The sequence below is a fragment of the Lates calcarifer genome, linkage group LG3, assembly GCF_001640805.2.
Source record: "Lates calcarifer isolate ASB-BC8 linkage group LG3, TLL_Latcal_v3, whole genome shotgun sequence".
NCBI classification, from domain to species: Eukaryota; Metazoa; Chordata; class Actinopteri; family Centropomidae; genus Lates; species Lates calcarifer.
The window spans coordinates 13,771,942-13,798,559 of record NC_066835.1 but is presented as its reverse complement, the minus strand read 5'-3'; the positions used below and the strand labels follow the sequence as shown (position 1 = coordinate 13,798,559).

Sequence of the window (26,618 nt, the reverse complement as noted above, 5' to 3'; positions counted from 1 at the left end):
TTCCATGAAAAACTGTATTAAATTTGTTCACTGTTGGTTAATGGTCTTACAGATAATTGAGAGGTTTCATATGAAACCTTACAAAACTATATAAATAAAATAGATGAGTTGTTGCATTGTCATCAGTTTAGTTTACAAAAGAAATACATATCATATTCATGTTCACCAGTTATATACACTGTATAAATATTTTAAGAAAACATGAGTTAAACCTCTGATTCAACCTCAGGTGACATTGTCTCCTAAATGTAGTTTTGTTGTTCAGCTGTTGATCCCACCTTCCTCTTAACTCTTTGGAGAGTGAATGTTGTGATAGACTGGAACAGTAAGGGTACGAAAACTTCATGTTCTCCGTATGTGAAAAGACAATAACGTCAGTCTGTCTGTTTCACTTTGTTAATACAAATAACACTGTTGTAAAAAATAAAATGTACAGAACTCAAATGTTTACAGATTATAAATAGATTTTAACCTATGTGGAGCATTTTATGGCTTGATCCTTTACCTTCACCTCTCCTATCAGTTTGTGTATCTTAAGTTGAAGGCAACTGGACTTTCGAACGAGAGGTGAAACGTCTTCAAGGAAACCAAAAAGGAGTCCAGTAGCCTTCAACTTTAGCACTTAAGACTACCACGACCTGGATGACCGAAAACCTTCACAGACAGTTTGTGTATCATAACAAAAACCATCCATCCATTTTCTGCCCCTTATCCAGCGTTGGGTTGCGATTGCAGCAGGTCAAGAAAGGTAGTCCAGACACCCCTCTCCCCAGCAACATTCCCTCTCCAGTGTGTTCTGGATCTGCCCTGGGGTCGCCTACCAATTGGATGCGCCAGGTACTTACTTACTCAGATGCCCAAATCACCTCAACTGGCTCCTTTCAATGCAAAGGAGAAACCGTATCTCTGAGGCTGAGCCCAGTCGCCCTTACAAAACATAACAAAACTTTCTTTGTTAAAACTAATTAGTCGGTATCACCAATAGTAGTTGTTGGGAAATAGACAAAGAAAAATGTAGAAACTTTGTAACTGCTGGACAAGTATGTGGTTTTAAAGCACTGTGGTGTGAGTTAGTCCTTATTGCTGAGAAATTCCAGCTCTGAAAACACCTCACTGTGCATCACGTCAGTGGTATGTCACGAGTTTGAGTCCAGCTTCCAACTTTGTATGTTCTTTCACCATGTTTCCCATCACTCTCCACTGTATGTTGTCCATTAAGGCATAACTTCCATCAAAACAAACTTTCATCAGGGCTTTCCCGCAGCGGTGAGTGAACTCTCCAGTGACGGGAGTTTTGTTTTCAGGGTAGTCTGAGCTGCAGAGTTTCACGTCTAATACACAGCTGGAGGTGAGGCTCAGTGACATGATGTTCCCACATAACAAGGGTGATTAAATTTACAATAAACAGGGTACAGTGTTACATAAGGCATAGTGTGACTATACTGTAAATACTAAAAATTTATAAACCTTCAGTAAAACGAAGCACTTTGGATTAAGAAAAAAAATACCCAGCAGAACTTGTGCTCACTTTTCTTCTTTCAGTCTTCATTCGTCCTTCATATTCCCAAAAAATAACACGCCAGCATTTCAAACTGCGAATCACCATTTCATAGCAGGCGGGAGAAGCTGCTCAGTTGGGGACACTTTATGTAAACTTGTTGCTTCACATGACCGACATGTGATTCCTTCATATCTCTGTGACACAGAGGCAGGTCGAGATCTTGAATTTGATTCCTCTCCCTTTTACTCCGCTTTCCAAAACACACTCTTTTTCCCACAGATTCTACACCTGTGGTCCTTAAACAAGTCACAGAAACATCCTGTGATAGTTTCAACAGAGTTACTTTGTCCATTTCCAGTCAGTCCAGCCCCTCCCTACTCCACCTTCCAGATGGCGATCTTTCCATCGTGTTTGCCAGCACCGCTGAGGACGTAGCGATCTTCAGCAGAGCAGAGTGCCGTCACCTTGTCGTTGTGGCCGTGAAGCTCCTTCAGGACCTGGTAGCGCTCTGTGTCCAGGATGTAAACCTTCCCTTTGGTCGGGCTCCGGCCCACACCACCCACCCACACCTGGGGAGAGAAAAAGGAGGATTTAGAAAAGAACAGACAGTGTAGTTCTATTTCATGTCAATGCCAATGTTATAGTGCATTTGTACACGATTTGTATATGTAATTGTGTGTATTATGTGTGTGCACTAACCTGGTTTTTAACTTTAATCATGCAGTAACATCCAGTGCAGTCCTGTAGCGCCACACGGTGGGACGGTTTGGTAGTGTCCTTAATATACCAAATACACACTTCTCCTGAGTCCCCACACACGCTCCACAGCTCATCCCTCTGACACACACAACCAAAAACACATCCAAGAAAATGGTCACACTCAAATATAAGTCTCACGTGCCCAAATAACAAACACACCGATACGGAAACACAAGTGCGGTGTGTGTGGTACCTCAGGTAACAGCAGTATAGAGCTGAACATTGATGCGGATCCTTTTTGTTGCTCTGGTAGATTAAGACGATGTTTCATTGAACCGTTCCTCCACACCTCCATTATACTGTCCCTGGAGCCTGGAGAGAGTGAGAGAGACAGATTATTTGGTTTCTACTCTCACCTCTCATCTTCCTGGTTTAATATTTTTGTAAATGTGTGAAACTTACAGCACCACAGTGTGTTGTTACAGCTGTAGACAGACTGCAGACGATCGCAGGAGAGGCGAAAGTGCCTCTTCACCTGCGTGGTTTAAAACATAAATGTGAAAAATAAATATGTAAATTTTAGTATAAGTGGGAGAGTAAACAGGCAAACAGGGGTTTATCCTTGAATGAGCCAAACTAAATCACCTCTTGAGCTGTTATCAAAATCATTTTATAACATTTGAGCCTTTTCTAACAGTGCACAGAATACTGCTTTACACCATCTCCTGTTTAAACTGTTGATTTAAAACTGACCTGTAGAGTTGATATGTCCCACACCATCACAGTTCCCTCTGCACTGCAGGAGTACGCCACCTTCTGGCTGAAGAACAAAATAAACTGGATTATTTTCGACTACATTTCAAATCCAGAGTTGATTTACACATACACCTGCTGCATTCAGATCCATTCATGCAGCGGTTTAAGTTCTGTGACATGTCTCATTTTTTGGCAGTCAGGGTGGGTCATCATATACTGACCGTGTGCCTACTGTATATGTGTGTGTTACCTGTATTTCTCTGTGTCAAGTGCCAGTCCGGTGACCTCCGCCCTGTGCTCTGTCAGCTGTCGGTTACACACCATAGCCACCATGCTGATGATGTAGATAACTGAGTCCTCAGAGCCCATCCAGACCTGATCCTTGTCGACTCCCAGCATGCAGTTCTGAAACCACAGAGGCAGAAAGACACCTTATTGATCAGGAGTCATACAGCTACAGAGAAGGGACGGAGAACCAGAGTGTCTGCAGATGTGAGAAGATGTGAGACATTTTAATACAGAATATAGAAACATTAGGAGGCCATTTTTGATGATGAATGGTAATCCCTGGTTATTTTAAAATGGAGACAAGAAAGAGGCTATAATTTGCTCAGAGGAAGCTTGAATGTGAATTTTCAGGTGCATAATTTGTACATTAGTGACACTGGCTTCCTTTAGAACAAAACAGTTGTAACTAGATGGTGCAATAATTCTAATAGCTGCTTATTTGTACAAGGCTTCATATGGTTGGATTTCTGTTTCAAAAGATGTGTGTTATTTGATAGTGAATTTATTATTTTCAGGTCGCCAGAGGCTTTAGGCAAGTGTAGCAAACAATTTTTGAAACTGAATGCATCACAACTTGGGAAACAATTGTAGTGTAGGAGGAAACTCAATGTGCAATTCCTGATTCCTCCACTAGGTGGGGACATTGTTCTAATAAATTGCTGTACCTGGCTACAAAACACACTGTCCTGTCCTGTCTGCATTTAATCTCAACTTAAACAATGTAAAACTATGTTTTCAAGAATGTTGCTCATCCACAAATTGAAAATAAAATTGAGCAGAAAGGAGGAAAAAAGAGAATAAAAAAAAAAATCTTGTCCCCAAAATCTCAGTTATTTTCTAATCTGCTGCTACTTTAATCAGCCCTCATGCTTCAAGTGATTACTGCAGAAGTAAGTGAGCATAGTCCAAATGTTTAAGACATGAACTGGCAGTGAAGTGTGTGCAAATATTGTGGCTGAGTCTAGAGAAAGCACACAGTCCATCTCTCTCACACACAGATAGGTTAACACATTTCATGTGACTGTGACCTGCACGCTTGGAGCTCAGGTCAGCGATTAGCACAGTCCTGAGAAGTGCCTCAAAACTTAACACTCATCCTTAACCTCATTTACCCAGGACTTTCTCCTCAGGGGAGCTTTCACCCAAAACCTCCTGCCAACTTTTACTTGTTTATTGTTTTCACTGAAAATGTTGTTCTCTTAAGGGGAGTGAAAGGTATTCAAAACACACCGTGCACTCCCCAAAGCATGTGTTTGCAAGTCTGGAGATAATGCTGGCACTGTTTGAAATGAAGCAACAGGAGCAAAAAATAAACCTGAGGAAAACTGTTTTAAGTGTATCTGATGTCGGTGGCATGCGTGTGATGTTTATCTGCTGATTCTGACCAGCGATGTGAAGCACGTCGAACATCTGGCCAGGTGTTTTCGTTTGACGAGGGCGATCTTACATCACGTTCCCTACAGCGTTATGAGTTAGAGCAGCTTTAACTAGCGTTACTTCCTCTGCTACCTTGCTGTAAGCATGTTTCATTTAAACAAATAAGCTAAAGCTCTCCAGTGCATCAGTGTTTAATATTGTCTAAACTCAAGCAGCTGTATACAGTGACTTAGTTTAAATCATGCAAATTGAAATACATTTTACATTTTACCTGAACAAACACACTGACCTGGAGAGATTTACTTTTGTCATAACTAAAGAGCAGAAATCAAAAATAACTTAATCTACAACTCTTGCTGGAGAGAGAGTGCTGAACCATGCCCATGCAATTTGGTTTTAATATTGATGCCTTGTTGCTCTCTGTGTATTTTGGAGGTGTGACTAAAGGTTTATATAAAACTATTATCCGCCACTTGAACATATTTACGCCTGGAGGTTAAAAAAAAACTATACTAAATGCTGGCTTAAGGGAATCCCCCTAACATGGACCTTTTCATAGACACTGTCTGTTATTTAAACACCATGGAAATGAGATGAGTTACACTCTACAGCAAGGCATGGGTGAAAAATACTAGATGAGATGGAATCATTAATTTCTAACACTTAATTTACTCTCAGCTCCCTTTTGGTCTCCATCAGCTCTTGAGGAAAATATCTTGCTCTTCAGCTGTCACCAACTTTGTCCATCATTTGACACAAGCTTTTTTAACTAAAATAAATGCCTGCTTTGGAATTAATGCTCTTTTTCCACTTCACTGGATTTCTATTTTATTGTTTTCAATACTGAGGTGAAGAGCTGCTGTTCTTGTTCTTTTTTAATAAGAAAATAAAATTTAAAAAGTCACATTCAATCAATAAAAAAGTAAAGAGTAAAAATCTTACAGAATATTCAGTGCCAACTTTTAGTACTTGACAATTTTTGATACTTGCCTGCTTCGTGCTTGTAAACAACTTCATATCTGCCATCTGCTGTGTTTTTGTGAATGTCTTTGTGTGTGTGTGTGTGTGTTGGTGTGCAGTTGTATGCCTGTTTGCATTGTTGTTGTTTTTTTCCTTACCAGTCTTGCATTGCCAACCTGACAGGTGTGTGTGAGGGACCAGCTGGAAGCATCAAACACCATCACCTTTCCTCCGCTCACAGACACCCACAACTGACCTGAAAAACACACACACACACGCAGACACACACAAACACATGCTGCATTTATCAGTTATTTCTCAACACCTTATCACAAACTTGTGAACTACAGCTGCCAGTGTTTACTTTGTCATGGAAGAAGAAATGTGAATACCAGCGCCGACTGAAACTTTGCCAGTGAATTACTATTAAATCAGTTTATATGCAAGACTACATGTAAGATATAGAAATGAGTTGAGAGCATTCAATCGCTTTTGTCACAACCTTCATTAGAATTTTACATGACAGCAGTAAGAAACAACTACATGACTTGTGCTTGTCAGTAACTACTTAGGAGTTTTCCCAGAGTGACGATCCAGCAGTTTGAGTGGAAACACTTCATGTTCAAAACTATTTTTCTGCAGCCTGACTCCACCCAGGCTTCACTTAACGGTCAGATTTCCTCTAGCGTATTCATCGCTATTTAAAAGCACGACTGGCGGAAACAAAGAAAGCAGCATCCTGTATTTCGTACAGGGGGAAAGGGAGAGGGGTCGGTGGGACATGGGAGGAAAGAGAGACCTTGGGAGGGGCGGGGGGAGCTTGACGTAGAAAGTGAGATAAATATAAGAGAGGCAGAGGGGACTGGAGAGGAGAAAGAGAGCGGAGAAGGAGGAGTGAACTGGTCGTGTGCCAGGAATTCAATTCAGTGACCTATATTCAAACTAGAGAGAGAGAGAGCGAGAGAGAGGGGGAGAGGGAGGGATCTGAATAGCCAGATTTGTTCTTTTCACCAACTGAAATCCCAACGAGCTGAGTGCTATAGATGAACTGAGCAGTGTCTGTAAATGTGTTGATCACTGGAGTATGACGGTGCATGACTGTGTGTTAGTGCTGGGGGGTCAGCCTGCCACCAGCCGGGCATCTAAGTGGGCCCAGATGGTCTGTCCGCTGAAGGACGTGGCTTTGCAGTTTGTTTTAAGCTGTTTCTTCTCAGCCTTCCTGCCACATAATGCACCAGTCTGCCTGCCCCTGATAATAAAATCAAAGGACTGGATACAAAGACAAAACAACAGTTAACAGGTCAAATGTGACGACTAGTATTTCCAGAGTGGTGGCAGAGGGGTAAAAACAATAATAAGAGTTATAAAGCTCCCTGACATAGCCTACCCTCTCAATTAAATCACTTGGACTGCTAAGTAACTTACTGCTCTTTAACTCTCAGGGTAGCATGGATTACTTTTTAATTTGCTTTCATCCTCATAACTTTTAACATTTGAGTGCTGATCAGGCTGTGAAAAAACTCACTGAAGAGTCTTATCACATTTTCAAAAATGCTCTGTAATCTTTTGTAGTCTTTGTTTCTGGAGTTTGTAAATCTACTTGAATACATTTTGACAATGTTTCTGTGCTTTTGCAGGTTCTCCTCTTAACGCAGCTTCATAAACTAACTGTAGAGACATTGGTAATGAGATTTGTCACTAAAACAGAGGAGTAAAGTGGCTACACATTCTTTCGTATCTGGGTACAGGCCTGGTAAAGATCACACATACCCTGTCCAGCTCAGTGAGTAACTTGGTCAAAGAGACAGCATCACATGATACTGACAAGTTTACGGTTGTCCAATATTAAATGAGACCCTCTCACTTCATCCTGTGCTTTCAAATGATGCCACGGCTTCCATTGGATAAGCCATGCTGTCTATTTATGGCTCTTCCTGCAGCGACCTTGAGGAAAACCTCCCCTCCCTATGTATTTCTAAAATTCTTGCCGACTTCCTGTTGTAGTTTTCCTATAAGAAAGAGCAGAGGAGGAAGTGTTGTTGTGAAATGTAACGTGCAGCTTTACGACACTCTTTTTATGTTTGAATGGAACAGACAGAGAGTGAGGGAGAGGTGACAAAGGTCATCTGTGTGTGTATTAGTCAGTCAGTGTGCATGGTCAGTGACCGTGTGTTGCCGTCACAGGATTGTGAAAATGATCTGTTGCTACAAACAGCCAATCAAATCAAAGACTCTCACACTGACCAACCAGAGGGAAAGATAGAGAGAGCAACCTGACACTTGACATTACAGTGAGATATTGCTTGGTTACGGGATATACTCAGGGGCAATATGTGTGTGTTTGTACCTGGTGTGTACAGAAGTACATCCACAGGCTGAGGTGCAGCAAGCTCCAGGGAAGGGTTAATTTTGTGCTTGAGCGTCTCTGCAGTTGTCTTGGGAACCATCATGGGAACTAGAGACAAAGGAAAGATAAGTCACTGCTCTTTACCAGGTGGTGAATGCACAAACACGCACTAAAAACCCCAAACAGCAATAAAAATCTCCACACAACCTCTGACCAGCCATTAAGGTATGCATAAAGTTTCCAAATGATCTCAAACCAAAACTTAACTCAGTGCTTTTGGTCACAAATAGCATCAAATAAAGTCAGTAACCTCCTCCACAGCTGATGTGAATTAGTTTTTACTGTGAGTCAGAAATTGCAACATTAGCAACCACACAGCACCAAAGCAAACTTAACGGTGAGTGGCTCAGAAGCACTGCAGATGACAAAATTAAAGCAAACTGGATAAACAACAATAATCTTCCTACTACCTTCCATCTTGATGCGGTCAAAGTGAGCCAGCTTAGAAGCAGCGTAGATGGCTTTACTGCTCTGAAGACTGCCCACTACTGCATCCATTAACAAGGCGTTGGTCAAAGCCTGCTGCATGTACTGAGGGTCCTGCAGAGAAATATCCAATTTACAGTTACAATACATCTGGACATGTCACACATAATGCATAATCTAGAGTGTTTCACAACAAAAGGAGAATGTTAAAAAAGACAAAAATCAAACGTATCCTCTGTGATCAAAGTTTACCAATATTAAAATAGATTAAAAAACATATAAGGCTGCAATTAACAGTTATTTTAATTAAGGATTAATCTACTGATTAGTCTCCTGATCAGTTAATGAATAGTCTATAAAATGTCAGAATATACTAAAAAATATTCATTAAATATTCCCAAAGAAGTAACTTCTTTTTTATGCAGCCAACTGTACAAAACAATTGATTAAAAAAATTGTTACAGATTTTTTCTTTCATTTCCTGTCGATCGACGTATCGATTAATCGACTAAAACATAAAACGACTGAAAAAAACAGTAACGAGGCCTTAAAAGTATGCTGCATTTTAAATACATATAATCAACACTCCCAATTTTTTATGGAAATAGTGACACTTTTCGACCGTGTCAGACAAGCCCGAATGTAAATGTACAGTCAGCCATGCATGGCTGACTGTACAGATTGCAAATAAGGGGAATAAAGAGACTATAGGAAATGCAAATGCAAGAACCGAGCGTAACAATGAGAGAGAAAAGGGACAGAAGTGAGAGACAGAGATTATTACCGCTCATCATCTGGTTTCACAAAGGAAACCCCCCAGTCTTTGTTCACGAGTGTGTATTTATGTTGATGTACGTCTCATGGAATTTCAACCACACCCACAAAGTTCACTGAAGTTCACTCTCACACACACGCACAGACACTCACACAGTGACCAATACCCAGATAAAAGGATAGTATGAGTAATGAAAACATGTGATAACACATCAAATTATCCTCACCTCTCCTGCATTTATTCCTCTTGATTCTGATTCTCCCGTCTCTTACACACTTTGAGACCTTCATATTGGACACATACACACAAACCCCTTCAGTCACAGCTTTACCTTGTGTTGGTCAGCCATGTTGCGTCCAGCCCACATCTCTTTGACCATCAGGTTCCAGAGCTCAGTCTCTGTTTTCAGATTAGGCCTCGAACGCCTCCTTCCTGCCCCTAACACGCAGCTTCAGGCTGGGGATTCGCAGGAGAAGGAAGGGAGCTGAGGACACCTTCACCTCCTAAAGGGAAACAAGACAAGATCTAGGTCACTTTTTCAAGATCAACATCCTTTAAATGACCCTGGTTATCTGACTGCATATTTTGCATTTTTCTCCCATAACTGACTGAAAGACCACCCTGCTGGCCACCCTACCTTCATATTTCCATTTGTCTCACCTCTAAATCTCGGTACTGTGCCACCTCCACGTATCCTGGTCGCCCGTCAGTCAGCAGGAAGAGCCGTCGTTGAGTCATGGCGATCTTCCCCACGCCACGACTCGTCTTGACGGATGAGGACAGCTTAAAGACGCACTCGCTGGGCTCGATGTGCTCCAACACGGACGCAGGCAAGCACACCTGAAAATCACATGAACATGAGTCAGCAGTGTAAAAGCTTTGCTTTCCACTGATTCATCCTCTACCATGGCGTTGAATCATGTGCCACTGAGACACCAACCGCACCACAGCAGCTCATTTCATTGATCAGTGCAATGTCAAGTTAACAGCTTTTTCTTATGAGTTGTCATTGGCCTTGATGTCAGGAAATGTTTAAATGATAACTTCACAAGGCCGGATTTGGAACATTGTCCAAAAACATAGCGACAAATATGTAACTGCAAATACATATTATTATCATATTGCTTTTTTGGGGGGGTTGTTACACTTGTTGCAAGAAAATTATATATACAGACCTCCTGTGCTTCAGCCTCAGTCTCCTTCCAGATGGTGTAAAACACTCTGAACAACTCTGGACCGACCTGCTTCTGATGACCTGCACCAAACACACAAATACACACTTTCAAAAACTAGGATAATTTTAATTTAATTTAATCTTCATTTACCCAGAGATGTTTGACTGAGCAGCCTTTATAGGAATACAACGGTTTCACTCTCTCTCTCTCTGTCTCTCTCTCACACACACACACACATACAAACATCTGGTCTTATTCTCATTCCATTCAGTCCAATCTGCCAGTATGCCTGCAGAGTGGGGGTTGACGTCCTTACTGTATCACAACAATGACTACATACAGTGCAGGGTCTGTGCTCTCCCCCACACCCAGCAATCATCGCATACACACACAACCCTCTGTTCATGGCCACTGAGAAGTAATGTTGGTGTTTATATCAAAAATATGGTATTTTTACTTTGTGGTGTGTGTTCAGTTTATTGTATGTCATGGTGTAGTAGCAGGTGTACATAAAAATTCCAGGAAATGTGGACATTTTTTAATTGCCTGGTCCATCCTATTTTAAATGATCAACTTCCTGTTTCGACAGGAAATAATAATGATGATGAATTACAGAATTAAAAGGCACTCACAATGCTGTTTCATTGTTCAAGTAAACAATGTCTTCAACTAAATCTCTGTTAAAGTCTGTCTTAATCTTTACACAAATACAGAATCATATCCCACAAGAAAAGAGATACTACAGTCTGTATCTCTCTCTCCAGTGCAGGTCAGAGGAGGAAAAGTTCTCACTATAATCACCAGGGCATAAAAGTTTTTTCCAATAACATAATGTGGAGGAAAAGATAAGCTCTCACTCTAACATTCAGTCCCGCTTTTCAGGACACGATTTTGGCTAAATCCTCCGCTTTTGGAAAAGTACCTCAGCTCTACTTCTCTCCGACTTCCTTCCTCTCCTACGTTCTTATCTTCAATTGAAAACACATTATCCCTCATTATTCATCGTAGTTAATGACAAAAATATTCCTGCCTCATTGCTAACACAGATTTATGGTTCACAGGGACTCTTGTCACAGGCATCACAGCAGCTGTTACTGTATCTGGCATTGCTTGTAATATTTTTAATGTCTGAACTGAGGCTCATTTCACAGCCGTATTAAACTCAGCTCAGAGTGAGAACATGTTTAAAATGTACCTCAAAATAATGCCAAAGGTATCTCCTGACAGAAAGGACAGACTAAAGGGCAAGGTATGTAGGTATTTTCATCTTGATATGTAGCTCAGAATTACCAGTAGTCACCAGCTAAGTGCCAGTAAATGACCACTGGAGCCCTGGTTACACCTACAACACCAAATAGGCCTGACAGACTCTCTTTCTTCAAGAAGCAGTGAGGTAATGATTAACCCGAGGAATAAATGTTTGCCTGGGGAAAAAGGAAGAAGGAGGGGTGTAGCTGAATACTTACGTTAATGTGTGTGTGTGTACATGCTGTGATTGTGACCGGTGTGATTGTGATGGTGTGTGAGAAAAGCTCTATGAGGCAATCTGTACTCCATAATTTTATAGACTGCAGACTAGGCACAGTAAACACAAAGACAAACACACATGTCCTAAGTGCTGTACACTACAGTGCTTACCAACAGTTAGAGCATCAAAGAGTCTGTGTATGGTTCCCTGGTCTTTTACAATCCCAGACTCCTGGACACACTTCACAAACTCCTCCAGCTGCATGTATTTTTTCGGCAGCTGGAAGCGCTTCACTGCACCTTCCTCGTGCCCGTTGTTATGGCGCGCACGTTCCCGCTCCTGGTCCCTCTTAACCCGGCTAATCAGTCGTTTGAGCTCTGGACGTCTGTCCGCCTGTGGTAGGAATTGTAACAATTACTGTTAATGATTGTTATGATTATTGACAGTGAATCAAACGAGTCAATGCAGTTAAAATAATCCTAATCATCTTCAGTGTTATGAGCTTCACCAACGTCGACTGACATATCAACATCCACTATACATTATGAGTTCAAATTGAAAACTGAGTCATCGATAACCATGAACAGATACACAGTCATTCATTAGGCAGAGTCTGTTACTTTTTATTGATTTAACTGCACTTCTATGGCAGATAATGTTTATGTTTTAGCACTGTTCAATACAACACAGAGTTCTTATTCATGATTCAGGCCTGGACTGACCTGTGACCGTTCACCTTCCGGCAGGGAGTCAACCTAACGACTTGACCATTTGAGAGGGGAAGATATCCGAGTCTGTCTTATAGAGACTCTGGAAGTCCTCCAGTGCATCCAGACGCCTGTTGGATACAGTGTTTACCAAACCACGCAGGTAGTGGTATCTGGAAAAAAGACATAAGATGGATTGGGTCAGGTGTCTGACAAGGTAAAAGGTTCGTGTTACTGTGCAGAGGTCAGTATGTTTACTTGAGATTTATATAATGTGTGTGGAACTCTATTCATATATTTTTGCTTTCAGTGAATGTCGAACTAACTTAAGCTGTTTTTCTCATTTTCCTGAGAAAACAATGACAGCACAGGACTTCTGACAGCAAAAGCAGAAAAACTAATATTTGCAACAACAGATTTGTTGTTTAAACAGAAACTAAAGCAAACAAGTAGAAAATCCTGCACAGGAATATTATACAGCATTTTATTTACTTTATTTTAACATTTATCCTCACAGTACCTGGCCAGCAGACTAGACTCTTCAGGTGGTGTGGCATTGATAGCCTTCCCCAGTGAAGCAGCCATGTCAGAATAATAGTTCTGTACATAATGATAGGCCAAAGGAGGGGGGAACTCTGGGAGACGGAAAACCTTCACTGCCTTCTGAGGAGACTTCAACCCTGGAATGAGACAAGTAAAGTTAGAAATGAACTGACTCTCTGATTTACTCTCTGTCCATTCTCATTTCCTCCATTGGTACAGACCGATATCAGGAGTCATCTTTCTGAGGGAGGCCGGCCTGCTGAAGCTGATGCCAGTCATAGTGTCATTGGTAGGTTGCTCCAGGTTAGGAAGGCTGGCTCCCAGCCTCTTGCTCAGTCTGTTATCGTGGCTGGTGTAGCTGCTGTAGCCGGTCCTGGACAGTTCAGACATGGGAGGACGCCGAGGAGACTCTGTCATCGCACGATTCCTGCAGAAAGAGGAACGAGGAGACAGATGCTGAGGTTAAGGCTGGTGCTGACATGTGGGAGGGATCAGTTATTGTGGGTTAAAGCCTTAAGTAAATTAAATTATGGTCCTTGTCAATATTTATTACGTGGCATATAGGCAATATAATTTTAATTTATGCGGGGGCATGCTGCGCAGTGAACTCAGATGATTAATTTTTATTGCCTTTCCATGTTTATAGCTGTGAGGATGTTACAAAGGCAAAGATATATGAAGCAAATACTGATTCCATGTTAACTGCTGCTTCTACTGGAAGTAGAAGATAAGTCCCTCCACACCCACTCTGGTAAAGTCTTTATCACTTGAGGTTTACAGTCTTCCTTCCCTTTTGATAAGTGCCTTTTGTTTCCTTTGCTCTCCCACACTGTATTTCTCACTCTCAACACAAACAGATGGACATGTATAAAAGCTGTATTTTGTCTTATTTTTATTTCTAATCAAAAATGCCCAACTCAATGTCACAGAAACCAAATTGACATATTTAAATATCTTGTGTCATTCAAACAAAACTCCAGAATCCAAATATGAAGTTTAGTATCATAGAGGACAATAAACACCAGAAAATATTTACCTTTGGGAAACTAAAACCAGAGAACTGTAAATGATTAATAATGTTGTATATTCTGTCAATCAAGTAACTGATTAATCGGCTAATTATTTCACATCTACCTGGTTTAGCAAGTAAAACAGCTTTAAGGCAGTCCTGGAATTCTTGGCAGCAAAGTATCGTCATTAAGTGTGTGAGAGGATGGAGACAAGAAGAAACAGTGCTGATTCACTGAGGCAGTAGACATCTCTCTGCCCTAGAAGTCGCCTGTCTGACACCTCTGCTGAAATGTACAGTGTCACATATAAAATGTGAGGAACCAGAATTCTCACATAATGTGTAACCAGTGGGAATTCATTAACATTTATGTCAATGCACTTGCTTTACCTGTGCAACTTAACGATTGCTATCTCACGTAGCATGCACCTTTACCCCCTCAGTGTTGCCTGATTACCTGTGTCCCTCAGTTATGACATAACACTGGCATCATACCTGTGTACATTGTTACGAGTGTTCTGCTCCATGCGGCTGAAGGTGTCCCGTTTCCTGTTCAGCCTGTCTCGCAGGAATGAGTGGAAGATATGAGTTTCTAATACCTGGGGACAGCAACAAAGAGAAACATGCAGCACAGCCAGTCAGAGTTTGTGTGTGAGTGTGTGTGTGTTAGTGTGTGTCTGTGCAAATGTGTGTGTGTGTACCTTCTTATAAAAGGACTGGTCAGCTGGCTCCCTGGTTCTCAGAAACTCTTCACTGTTAAAAACTCTGTGTTCGTGGTTTAGAAAGTCCTGGACGCCTCTGACAGGGAGACAAACAAGGACAGACAGATTTACATTAAGACCAACTAATACAAGCATATTTACCTAGGGACCACAGGAAAACTCTGAGCCCTACCTGAAAATGTTGACCACCAGCTCCAGGGTTATGTTTTGTATCTGTGTGTTCAGCCGTCTCTGCCAGTCTCTGCGTTGGCACCGCAGGGCATTGGCATCAGTACCCACTCCGAGGTGACACAGCTCCAAGTCGTAATGAAGCTGGAGACACTCTGCCCTGTACACACACACAAAGTATGTAAGAATTATTTAATAACTATTATTAAATAACTCTCGTTTAATTCGGCATTTTAAACTGTGTTCCCCTTGTAATGTAATTTAGCAGGTATTTAGAGGGGTAGATTTAATTTTAGTTTCAAATCCTGTCCAGCTTTGATCTACGCTGAGACTCCACTGAAGATTCTAATGGCAAAATGATTCTCATTATTCTGCATAGCAGAGTGTTTTTACACAGTTAAAAATAGACTGTTTCTGAGATTTGAGTATTTAGTGATTTATTCCAAAGTAGCACTCAAAAAAGGAACAGCAATTGGTGGGGTTTGGTTTTGTCATAACAAAAAACAAAGAAAGAAAGAAAAAAATGCAGAAGCACTAAATTCAAAATGTGCGGTGTATTACCTTGATATAAAGCTCTCAGCTGCAGCCAGAGGGATAGCTGGGAGGTCAATGGTTTCAGACCATGATGACTGAATGATGCCTTCATCAACATTCACCAGGATTAGGTCCTCTGTCTCCTATTCACACACACAGGTACAATGGGTACAGTTCATTTCTACACAGTGTGACTGTGTCCTGCTCTGTCAGACTGACAGACATCTACTGTTAAATATGTGAAATGAGTTTCTGTAAGACTGAATAAAGATGAATACAGTGGAAAATAAATTGTAATTGTTACGTTACACAATTAAAAGACTGGTCATTTGAATTACACACTACCCATACATGTTTGGTCTCTCTGGATGTCCAGGAGGTTACAGGACAGAGTTAAAGCAAGATTTGTTTATCTAGTAACTCCACTAGTTCTGATTATTGTTGTATGTGTAAAACTATATTTTCTGTTAAATAAGCAGCACAAGAATCACACACAAACATTATCATAATATCTTCTCTCTAGTATAGGGAGGAGCAACAGTTTGGATCTTAACTATCCAACATTCATTTTGGCAGGACTAGGTCAGACTAGCCAGTTTTAGCAACATGACTTGACCCAAAAATAAGGACGCCAAGATCTCCTTGATGATGATAAAAAAAAGCTGAATAGAGACAGTGATAATGTTGTACTCACAGCAGCAACCTCCTCAAAATGACTGATGTGACAGCCCATCAGGAAGGCAGTGGGAGCCATGAGGAAGTCCAACATTGCTCTTGCCAAGACAGGAACATAAGGCTGCTGCCAAGACAGAGGCTGAAACAAATGTCAGAACAACACATGACAGATGAGAGAAAAAGTTTTATAGCATTTCTTCAAAGTTGAAGTAAAGTTGCTGCTGAATGTTGCTAGTACAAAGACGCAATGTTCATCTGGCACTGACCTGCAGGTACAACAGCAGACTCTCTGCAACCAGAGTGAGTCTGGCCCAGTCGGATGAGAAGAAGACCAGCCTCTGTTCTTGGAGAAGGCAGGACAGCACCTGGAGAGGGAAGGCCTCAGAATGTTAAATCTTACCATAATGATGCATGCTGTAACCTGCTGTAACCTGCTGTAACCTCTGTGTTCTGACTTACCTGGAGGAGTGTTGTGTGTGAGAAACAGAGGAAAGGCAGATGCAGGTCAATGTCTATAACTGGGCTGTCCTGATCCTCCCTGGATGGAAGAACCACCTGAAGAGGACGCAGGCTGAAAGACTAACACACAGAAACACACACACACACAAACATACGAACAAATTACTGTAAAGATCTAACAAAGAGGAAAGACAAAGACAGACACAGTGAAGTGGCTTGTTGGAGGAAGCAGAAAGTGTTTTCTGACCACATGTAGCTGTCCAGGAGGTGGTAAAGGGACCAGCGAGAGCTTGGCTGAAAACTCCTTAACTATCTCCTCAAAGTCGGCTTGTCTTGCAGGCCGCAACTGGACCAAGAGACTGAAAGGGTGGAGGTGGAAGACAATGTATAGAAGGGATTAAATTTGCCTTTACTGCTGGACTCTTAACCAAGGTCAAGGTCATGCTATCTACCGTTAAATAGAAATTATTACCATGACAAGCACTCTCTTAGAGCGTTGTAGTAGGGGAACTTGGAGATGACACACACAGCAAAGGGCGCGTAGAAACGGGTCTTTGATGAATTCCACCTGTGGCCATTCTGGACAGCGCCCTCCTGACAGGACTGAAAGAGCAACGAGAAATGAGTGTCCACATTCACTGGATTCAACTTTCTTTTCTTTTATATTATAAAACCATCACAGTGCGAGAGTGTGTGTTGGTACCTGCACAGCTCTGTAGCACTGCACAACAACTCCATGGGTTCGGTTTCCAAACAAGTCGGTAAAAACCAGGAAGTGATAACTGTCTTCCTTCTGCTCATTGGCTAACTGAAGACCACCTATCAAAATCAAGCAGAGGATATGCAATATTATAAAAGAAATATGGTCACAGGGTTAGATGATAATATACGTCCACATACCAGTGGATGCTTCTGATGTGAAATCTACATTGTGAACTTTTAGCAAGATAATGATCCATGATGGTTACCATAGTGAAGCAAAATAGGGGTCCATCATAACAGGCATAATTGTCTAGCTAGGTCGGTAGCAGTCAAAGCCTGGGCATGCACTGCCATGTGAGCAAAGTGAGCAAAGATAAAAGTAAAACCATGTTACCAGAGATGCACTTACTACATGAAAACATGTTGGTTTGATCAAGGTAACAGATTGATGTACTGGCAAACCAATAGGTATATCTTTTTCACCTCAACAGTACAACAAAGTTATTTAATTCAAAACATGTTAGTGTAATGTCACAGATGAAACATACTATACCTGGGAAACAAAGCTGTGGCAGGGCAATGAGGTCCAGATCCTTGGGAACACTGATGTCCTCTGTTGCTGACGACACTTCAGGACGACTGGCTGTATCTCCATTAGATATTGCCTCTGCAGCACGATCTCGCCTCTTCTGCAAAAAAACAAACAAAAAAAAAGCAACAAACGTGTATTTTATTTCTGAATCAGACTGTACACAGATGACCGCTAAATGCACCTAAATCTGTACCCACACACAAGATATTGGGATGACCAGTCAGAAAATAGAAAGAAAATAACTTTCCAAAATCCTAGAACTTTTCTAAAACTGTCTCAAATTGATCATTAATGTAAGAGTTCGAGTTTAACCTTCTTGATGAAGCTCTTCCTCCTCTGGACACGGCTGAAAGCTGGACCAATCGCCTGGCTGGAGTTGGTCTCCTTGGAAACAAAAGGTGGGGCATGGACTTGCAGTACCTCTGCTTCCAGGAGGGAGTGTTCGCCTGACTTACTCTGCTGATGAAGCTGTGACAAACGTTGGAAATATTATTATAGCTTTTTTCATAACGTAGTAATGTACACATTTACATCCTACACTACATCAACCTGTATTTATAATTGTACTATAAACTCAATTATTTTCAATTATTAGCAAATGTAGTGTATGTGAATATGAAGGAATGCATAGGTATAAGTAGAAGAAACTGTAGTTTTGTATATTTGAACCATTTACCATATATACAGATGATGTTGCCATTAATACGGCAAATAAAATATATATATATAATATATTTTTAACATATCTGACCAATCAGATTTCTAGGTTGAGACTTCTGGTTGCTATCTTAAACCTTTATTCATAGTATTAGTTATTTCAATGAATGTGTGATATCTGTGAAATACCTTTACAAATAACGTTAACATGGTTCTTATTGTGGCGATAAACTGCTCATGTGCAACAGGTTGAAGAGTACTTTGAACCTTAACTGCATAAACTTTGCATGTGTCACAGAAGTGTGACTGTTTTAATTTGAGAGTATGCATATGATTTCGTTTCAGTCTTGTGTGTGTGTGTGTGTGTGTGTGTGTGTGTGTGTGTGCATACAGACCTGGTATACATCCCGAAGCTTATCACTGGGGGCCCCAACCACTACACAAGCCTCCAGCAGTCCAGATGGGAGCTCTGCCATCACATCCAAGCACACACACTGCTAGAAACACACACACACACACACACACACACACACACACACAGTGTGCATTTAGATGAGATCTCATTTTAAGTTTGAGTAATACAACAAAATATCATAAGATGATAAGAATGGTTGTCATTTATACCAAGGCTTTCCCTATGATGTTTTCCCTCTGCTGGAGCTTAGTTGGAGGAAAAATCGATGAACACAACAGTTTTATGGTAAAGTTGGACATAAAGGATTTTTGCACCCGTGTGAACATGTATTTTCTTCTATGGATCATCCCAAAAATCAGACATTTCCGTCCTGTTATTTGATATAAAAGGTTTATCAGACTCTCTGAATTTCCACAGGTCAGTATTGTGACTATTGTCTTGAAATTCCTTTGTTTCTTTGTCTGACCAACAGTCCAAAACAAAAACAAAAAAACAGATATTCAGTAGATTAACAATTAATTTTCTGGTGATTGACTATTTGATTAATCAACTAACTGATGCAGCTCTGACTGTGAGATAAAACTAAATATCCTTCACCCTTGCTCTAGTTACAGTGAGCCACATGTAAAATAAGACAATCTGAATGATGACTCTGGCAAGAGAGGCTGCGGTGAAGACGAGAATATTTCATATTGCAACCATGACTCACAACCCAAACCAGATGCTGATCTCATTTGAGTTAAAGTTTACCAAATGCTTGAGCAATCTTATGTAAAATATAGCATATATTGTTGACTAAAAAAAACAGCAGGATCTTACATATACAAATACCAATACAGACAAATCACTTTTCCCACAGCTTCCTCCAGATGAGTGTCAACACACATGTACACACACACACACTATCACACACATGTGGGCACACTCATGGACACACACACACACACACAGCAGATGTTGGGGTTTGGTTACCGGTGCAGTAAACCACTTTTGTCAAGAGAATCAACTGTACCTCAAAGTGAATAAAGAGGAAAACACTTGATGCAAATGTGCTCTTTACAAAGTAGTAACAGTCAGTCTACAATTGCAGAAAAAGCTCAGCCCAATTATCCAAGCCCCAAAAATAAATAAGCAAGTGCACCCTGTTGAACTCTAATTATGTTACTGATGTAACAAAGCAATTTATTTTATATTTCAATCATTATTAACTGATAAAACCTGCTACTTAAATTAGCTCAAGATGAATAATTACCCTAAGACTGAACTTTCAAGTTAGCAGTGTGAGAACATTTTGATTATTGCACCCAAAAAAGAGGGATGAACTGAACCATGGATTTGGAAAATCACCTCTAGTTAATTTACTGTATTGTTATTCTTTTTAATGAATTTATTTAACATTAATTATTATACAAAAGTGAATACTGTTACAGTCATTTTTCATAGAAAACAAAGTGATCTTGCAATTACTGATATTTAGGTCAGGTTTTTCATTTTCCCCCCAGGTGGGTTTGGTTGAGTCAGCATTCAGACAACTGAGCTAAGCTCCAGAGAGCTGTCTTGATTCCATGTACCCACCGGTACCTGCAGAAGCACCCCCTCCAGTACATGCACCCATGCTTAGGTATCATCAACAGCACACAGCACTGCTTTAAGTCCTCCTCAACCTTCCTATCTATCTGTATATCTGAGTGAAACAGATTCAAGAATAAACATCTGACTTGCATTAGTTGTAGCTACAGGTTGCTGGGTCGTCCTTTTTTCCCCTCAAACCCTCACTGTAACACCTTTCAACTTTCCGTCTACCTTCTCCCTCTACCCCTCTCTCACCACACCTCCTTAACCTTCCCCTTTCTTCCACTTTTCACCTCCTTTTCCATCCCATATTTTTTCTCTCTCTTTGTTCCTTTCTTTGTTTAGTCATTTTCTCTTCTTTCTTTGACTTCGACACACTTGCTTGCTTTCTTTCTTTCTCTCTCTCAGTCTTCAGGCCATTCCGGCCTCTGACTAACTACCCTGCTGTGTCACGGAAACACACACTTAAGTCATCTATTCCCCGAAAACCCCTAATTTTGTAAACCCTGTGTGAATGTGGGGTTTGAGTGTGTGTGTTTACACTGTTGATTAACTCCAAAAAGTCCAACATTATATAAATTTTAGAGTTAAACTGGCTGAGCGGTCTCTTGCGCATAGACAGACAGACAGACACACACACACATTTAATAAAATGAAGATGTCCTGAATGTGAGACTGAGACAGACAGGAAGAGAAAAACAGAAGGAATCCATCTAGAAGTTGTGTCTTTCTATACTATCAATACTTTATCCCACATCATTTACAAATATTTGGAAAAAAGAGGAGAAGACAAACAGTTCTGAGTTGAATAACCGAACCATCACTAAACCTACTAATAACAAAGTTGAGACTTGAGTAGGGAGCGTAGCTCTGAGGAGGTAACCCCATGCTGTGTAATGCAGACATCCAGAGGCTGCGCAGGACCTTTAACAAACAAGTCTGACTTCATATCTCAGGGAAGAAACCACTTTGATGTAGTCGACAACAATTTCACACAGTAGCTCCTGGCAAGTGTGTATTATATATTAGTGAAAAGACATATAGAAGAAGACGGCTTCCAAAATAGCAGTGGTTAGGAGAAGTAACACATTTACAGATTATAGAAAGTAAGTGAATGTATATAATGTCTTTGCCCTGGGGTGGTACTTTTGCAACACTAGTTTAGAGTTAGAAATCAGATGAAAATGTGAATTGGAAATTGGCACTGTTCAATGGACAATACATGGGGTCAGCAACTCTGTGGACTTAGTGTTTCAATGTTCAGCAAGGATTACAGTTTTTGACTGACATCGGTCAGCAATGCTTGAAATTGTAAACACACACCTACTATTGCATGATACTGCTCTACCCTTTCATTATAAATGGGGCAGCCACTCATTTTTAAATCCCAAGGAAATCACTCCATGTTTGGAGTTTTTACTGATGCTGCCCTGGGAAACAGGAAGAGGGGGGACTCTTAAAACGGGTGACATGGCTCTTTAATAGGCACCAGACAACATTTACTAGGCTCAGTCATTCATGATCTGAACCAGCTGACAAAATAAGGGGATCAATGCAGTAGGAAATGAATGTGGCACATTTTGCAGTATTTAAAATACTTTTCTGCTTTTTCTTCCCTCAGTTTGTAGCGTGTGCAAGAAAAACTGCATTTTACATTAATGCTGACAGAACGTGCAATCACAATTATTTTTACTTCCCTTGGTTTCATCAATCGCACATCCCGAATGCACTTAGTAGGCAGTTTATTAGCTACAACTAGCAGAAAGTAAACAACAGACCTGCAAAAAGTCATATCTTCATAAAGATTATAATGTTCAGTTTGTGATGAAATACTTGTAAAGAAGTGTTGATTCAACTTGGGAATTTAGGAGGCTGCAGTTTATGGTGGTGTTGCATTGTATTGCATTATGAGGAGAGGTGTTTCTATTGTATTGTCCCCCCATTTATATCAGTGAGAGCAGGCTGAACAACTGTATAAATGCAATTCAACAGAAGCACAAACTACAGCCTTCAAAATAATACATACAGGAGGATACATAGTGCAGTGACAAACATATGCAGAAGTATTTCTGTTTCTATTTTGTCAGTGTAAATTGATATAAACTGAAAGGACAAAATATTAGGAACACCTCTCAGTACAACCCAGCACAATTCAACAGCACCACAAATAACAGGCTCAAAAACGACCATTAACATATATCAACATCTCTCTCAAAGAGATTCAGTTAAAAATATATATAACCTTCGTGAAGGAAGGATTAAGTGAAGGGCTGTTGTCTTAGACTGCATTAGTTTTAGCTAGGTGTACCTAATAAACTGACCACTGAGTGAATATTTGAACAGTGAAAACTGACTCAGCGTCATTTTTTTTTTTTTTTTTTTTTACCGATATAACTCTGCGGTTTCTCAGTTTGCCACAGTTAAAGTTATGGTAATCCAAAAAGCTGTCTGTCACCACAGAAAACAACGCTGACTATAAAATAACTGCTACTGACAGCTGACATCAACTAAGTTACAGCATATGAGACTTAACTCGTTCAGACCAGAGGAGCAAGATTCTTGGCATAGCAAAGTTAAAATCAAATATCTTACCTTAAATCACTCGATCATTTCCACCGACGGAGGATGAAGTTTCGATGTTAGCTCCGATTCGCTGTCATGAATCCGTTGAGTTTTCTAAACGATACAATAACGACTTCAACACTAGTACTAACTTTTCTAGTGTGCTGTGATTCACTGGCCTCCAACACACGGACCCACACGGACACACTCACTGGGTTTACCGCTGGTCTCTGTCAAACTCAGCGCAGCGCCACGTTCAGATGGACTTCCTGTTTTCAAAATTTCAAAATAAAACTATGTTCGTTTGTGGTTCAGGGAGCTGCATTGAGACGTCCAATGGCGCCATCTACTGTAGGTTTAGTGCAGCCCACTGCTAATGACATAAAAATAAAAACCCTTTGTATTGACTTTGTAACTATGAATAGTGCACATTAGACTTAATTAGCTGTTCACATATGAAACCTTTTGTCATCTATCATCATCTTTTCTAATGCATTGAAATATACACAAACATAATACATGCACATAGCAATGAGCCATCTCATGCACACACATTAATATGGATCTAAACGTGCACACATACACGTAAATTCTAGGGACTGTGATTCCAGTTGCAAATTAGAACCAAGGATTATGACTCCATGGCTGAAAGAGTTATGGTCAGAGGCAAGGCTGGGTCGTCCATAAATACAGAGATACTTCATCATCGTGTTCCAAAATGACAGATATGAACACAGTTGTTACTGTTACAGGAGAATTGCATTGCCTCCAGTGCACTTACTGTGTAGCTTTATTCTATTGCCCCAAGAGTCTGAAAGCCTCTGTACCATACTGTCAGAGAGAAGAGGGATTACTTTTTTATTTGCTTTGTTCACACCTCTGCTGCATTAGTTGACCATGACACAGTGGCTCAGCATGAACTGCAGATCTATACATAAAGTGCTGAGTAAGGTAAATGAAACCCACCTTTTTAAAATCTGACAGGTCAACTAGAGAAAGAGACTCTAGTGTTAAATTTGATCTAATGGTTTAATCTTGAACTATATGTTCACTAATTACATACAAAGAATTATTTCAAGTGCATTTAAATTGACTGAGTTCAGGTACAGTTTAAATATTTAACCTGGGGGTGGTATCACTATTAAATTCAGTTACAGTCAGTTCAGTTACATTTGAAGACAAAACCTGTCTCAACATTAGTGAATGACACTAGAGCAATAGGCCTAAATAACTATTATACTGTCTATTATGTTAATTTAATTGGTTCATACACAACCCATGTAATATTTGTTTGGCCTTTAAGAGACAAGCGTCTGTGAACATGGTGAACAAACTCTGTAGACCATCTATTTATACCAACCTAATTCTACTTGTCCGTTAATTCAGATTGCTGTCAGACAGGGTGGCCAGCCGTGATCGTATAGTGGTTAGTACTCTGCGTTGTGGCCGCAGCAACCTCGGTTCGAATCCGGGTCACGGCAGTCTACAATTGTCACGGCAGTCTATTGCTACTGTATGTCATGCAATAAAGTATAGTCTTAATCTGTGTGTAGCCAGTTAAGAATAATGCAACAATAACTATATATTGTTCATAACAAAATTTATGATGCACTCGCGATTAAAAATACAATCTAAAAGCGTCATAATTTAACAGTGAAATAAGCAAATCTGTCAAACAGATCTAATTAAAAGCAAAAAAACTGATGACACCAAAGAACTTCCGGAAAATGTTTTAATTCCTCTTTGTGGTGACTATAGATGGACTCCAGAAGTTATTTCACAGATAGTTGCTCACTCAGAACCACAGGACAAAATGGGCCTGGCTGGGGTGCTGCATACCGGCCAGCGTAACGGGCCGTGATCGTATAGTGGTTAGTACTCTGCGTTGTGGCCGCAGCAACCCCGGTTCGAATCCGGGTCACGGCAGTGTTTTGATAGGAGATAAGGGGATATTTGATAACGTTACCCCCCAATCACCATCAACTTCTTGTTGACTGCAACAAAAACGATGAGGTGTTACTTATAAAACATGCAAGACAGCGTGTTCAAATCATGCATGTATTATAATACATCCATTCAAATAGTATAAACTGCCTCTTCGGTGACCCCATTACCCCGAACGTTATGCTGAGGTCACAGGCAACAGGATTCCATTCTGTAATACATTCCAAAACTATTATGACGTAGGCTACATTCCCTGTTATTCTCCACGCTTCCCCCCATGGTCAGACTTAGCCTACATGTTGGAAGAGGCAGTTGATACCAGTTTCAAGGAACTGAATCGGTGTCAGCTCACTAGCAGCAACGACACATCTCGCCGTGATCGTATAGTGGTTAGTACTCTGCGTTGTGGCCGCAGCAACCCCGGTTCGAATCCGGGTCACGGCAACTTTTCTTACTAAGGAGGCAACACATATGCTGTACTGTCATTCAATCATTTACAATCCATCCACGAGAGATTAGGAGAAAAAAAATGATACAAGCCTGCCAGTTAGAGATATGAAAATCCATACCCCCCAGGCAAGCCAAACGAGTAGCGACCACCAGATGTCGCCTTTGAGCCTGTGTACAGAGGGGAGAAATACTTACCTATGTACACCGATCAGCGACGGAACCAGTACCAGGAGGATGTAATTATGATCCCATAAAGTAAGACACATTATTCTGAAATGGGTCACCCTGGATAAAGCAACACGTTAACTTTTGGTTGTTTAACAATATTCTGATGCTATTACGTCTTTACTTTTACTTTAGTAAATATTGCACGTGTGACTTTTACTTGTAATACTTAAAAGTTCTGAGTATGTCATCCACCACAGGTGTTAGAATGAATAGTACTACTTCTTTAACAATATGTATATTTACCAAATAATAACATGTAAAGCATCTACACATTCATTCATTCATTCATTCATTCATGGGTTGCCTACAGCAAGGACTTCTTCACAGGGAGTAGTTTAGTCTCACTCTCTCTCTCTCTCTCTCTCTCTCTCTCTCTCTCTCTCTCTCTCTCTCCCTGTATATGTGTGTGTGTCGCTCCCTGCAGCAGCCATATTGGAATGCTGGATGTGGAGAGGGGAAGCAGGAACAGGCGACGAGAGGAAGAGAGAGTGAGAGAGAGAGAGAGAGGGGGAGATAGACGGGAGCGAAAAAAACACTATCTGTAACTACTCCCAGCTCTACGACTGAAGTAACGGATTATTTACCGACTGTTAACAGCTTCTCCCACCGGTAAAGTCTACACAAACCTCTCGGACGTCCCCTGGAAGAAGTCAACGTGAGTGATGTTGTGTTTTTGGGCAATATTTTCAAGAGCTAAAAGAAATTATGGGATGCGGTTGGCTTAACGTCCGTCCTGGCTGGCGCTGGGCTGTTTCCTCTCTTGAATGTTTGAACTAATTCAACATTTATTCACTTCACGTTAGTCGGGACATGACTGTCAGGTTAGCTTAGCTGTACAGGACCGTAA

At 40.7% G+C, this 26,618-nt stretch overlaps 1 protein-coding gene and 3 non-coding genes across 4 annotated transcripts; 3 read left to right on the top strand and 1 right to left on the bottom strand.

The window, feature by feature from the left end:
• dennd3a (DENN/MADD domain containing 3a) lies at positions 1-23,405 on the bottom strand. Its single transcript, XM_018670755.2, is given in 32 exon segments — positions 1-2,070; positions 2,201-2,338; positions 2,454-2,572; positions 2,663-2,735; positions 2,954-3,020; positions 3,207-3,361; positions 5,740-5,837; positions 7,929-8,036; positions 8,399-8,528; positions 9,521-9,601; positions 9,603-9,692; positions 9,850-10,029; positions 10,365-10,444; positions 12,003-12,225; positions 12,555-12,587; positions 12,589-12,712; positions 13,060-13,219; positions 13,304-13,509; positions 14,587-14,690; positions 14,793-14,889; positions 14,986-15,141; positions 15,543-15,658; positions 16,210-16,329; positions 16,457-16,555; positions 16,650-16,769; positions 16,897-17,008; positions 17,122-17,252; positions 17,353-17,468; positions 17,905-18,040; positions 18,256-18,411; positions 18,996-19,097; positions 23,180-23,405. Coding segments are annotated over 31 exon segments (3,804 nt in total). The 5' UTR covers positions 19,077-19,097; positions 23,180-23,405; the 3' UTR covers positions 1-1,875.
• Positions 23,406-24,558: 1,153 nt separating this feature from the next.
• trnah-gug (transfer RNA histidin (anticodon GUG)) lies at positions 24,559-24,630 on the top strand. Its single transcript has one exon. It is a non-coding gene; the product is annotated as a tRNA-His (tRNA).
• Positions 24,631-25,003: 373 nt separating this feature from the next.
• Positions 25,004-25,075, top strand: trnah-gug (transfer RNA histidin (anticodon GUG)). Its single transcript has one exon. It is a non-coding gene; the product is annotated as a tRNA-His (tRNA).
• Positions 25,076-25,465: 390 nt separating this feature from the next.
• trnah-gug (transfer RNA histidin (anticodon GUG)) lies at positions 25,466-25,537 on the top strand. Its single transcript has one exon. It is a non-coding gene; the product is annotated as a tRNA-His (tRNA).
• The last annotated feature ends 1,081 nt before the right edge of the window (positions 25,538-26,618 follow it).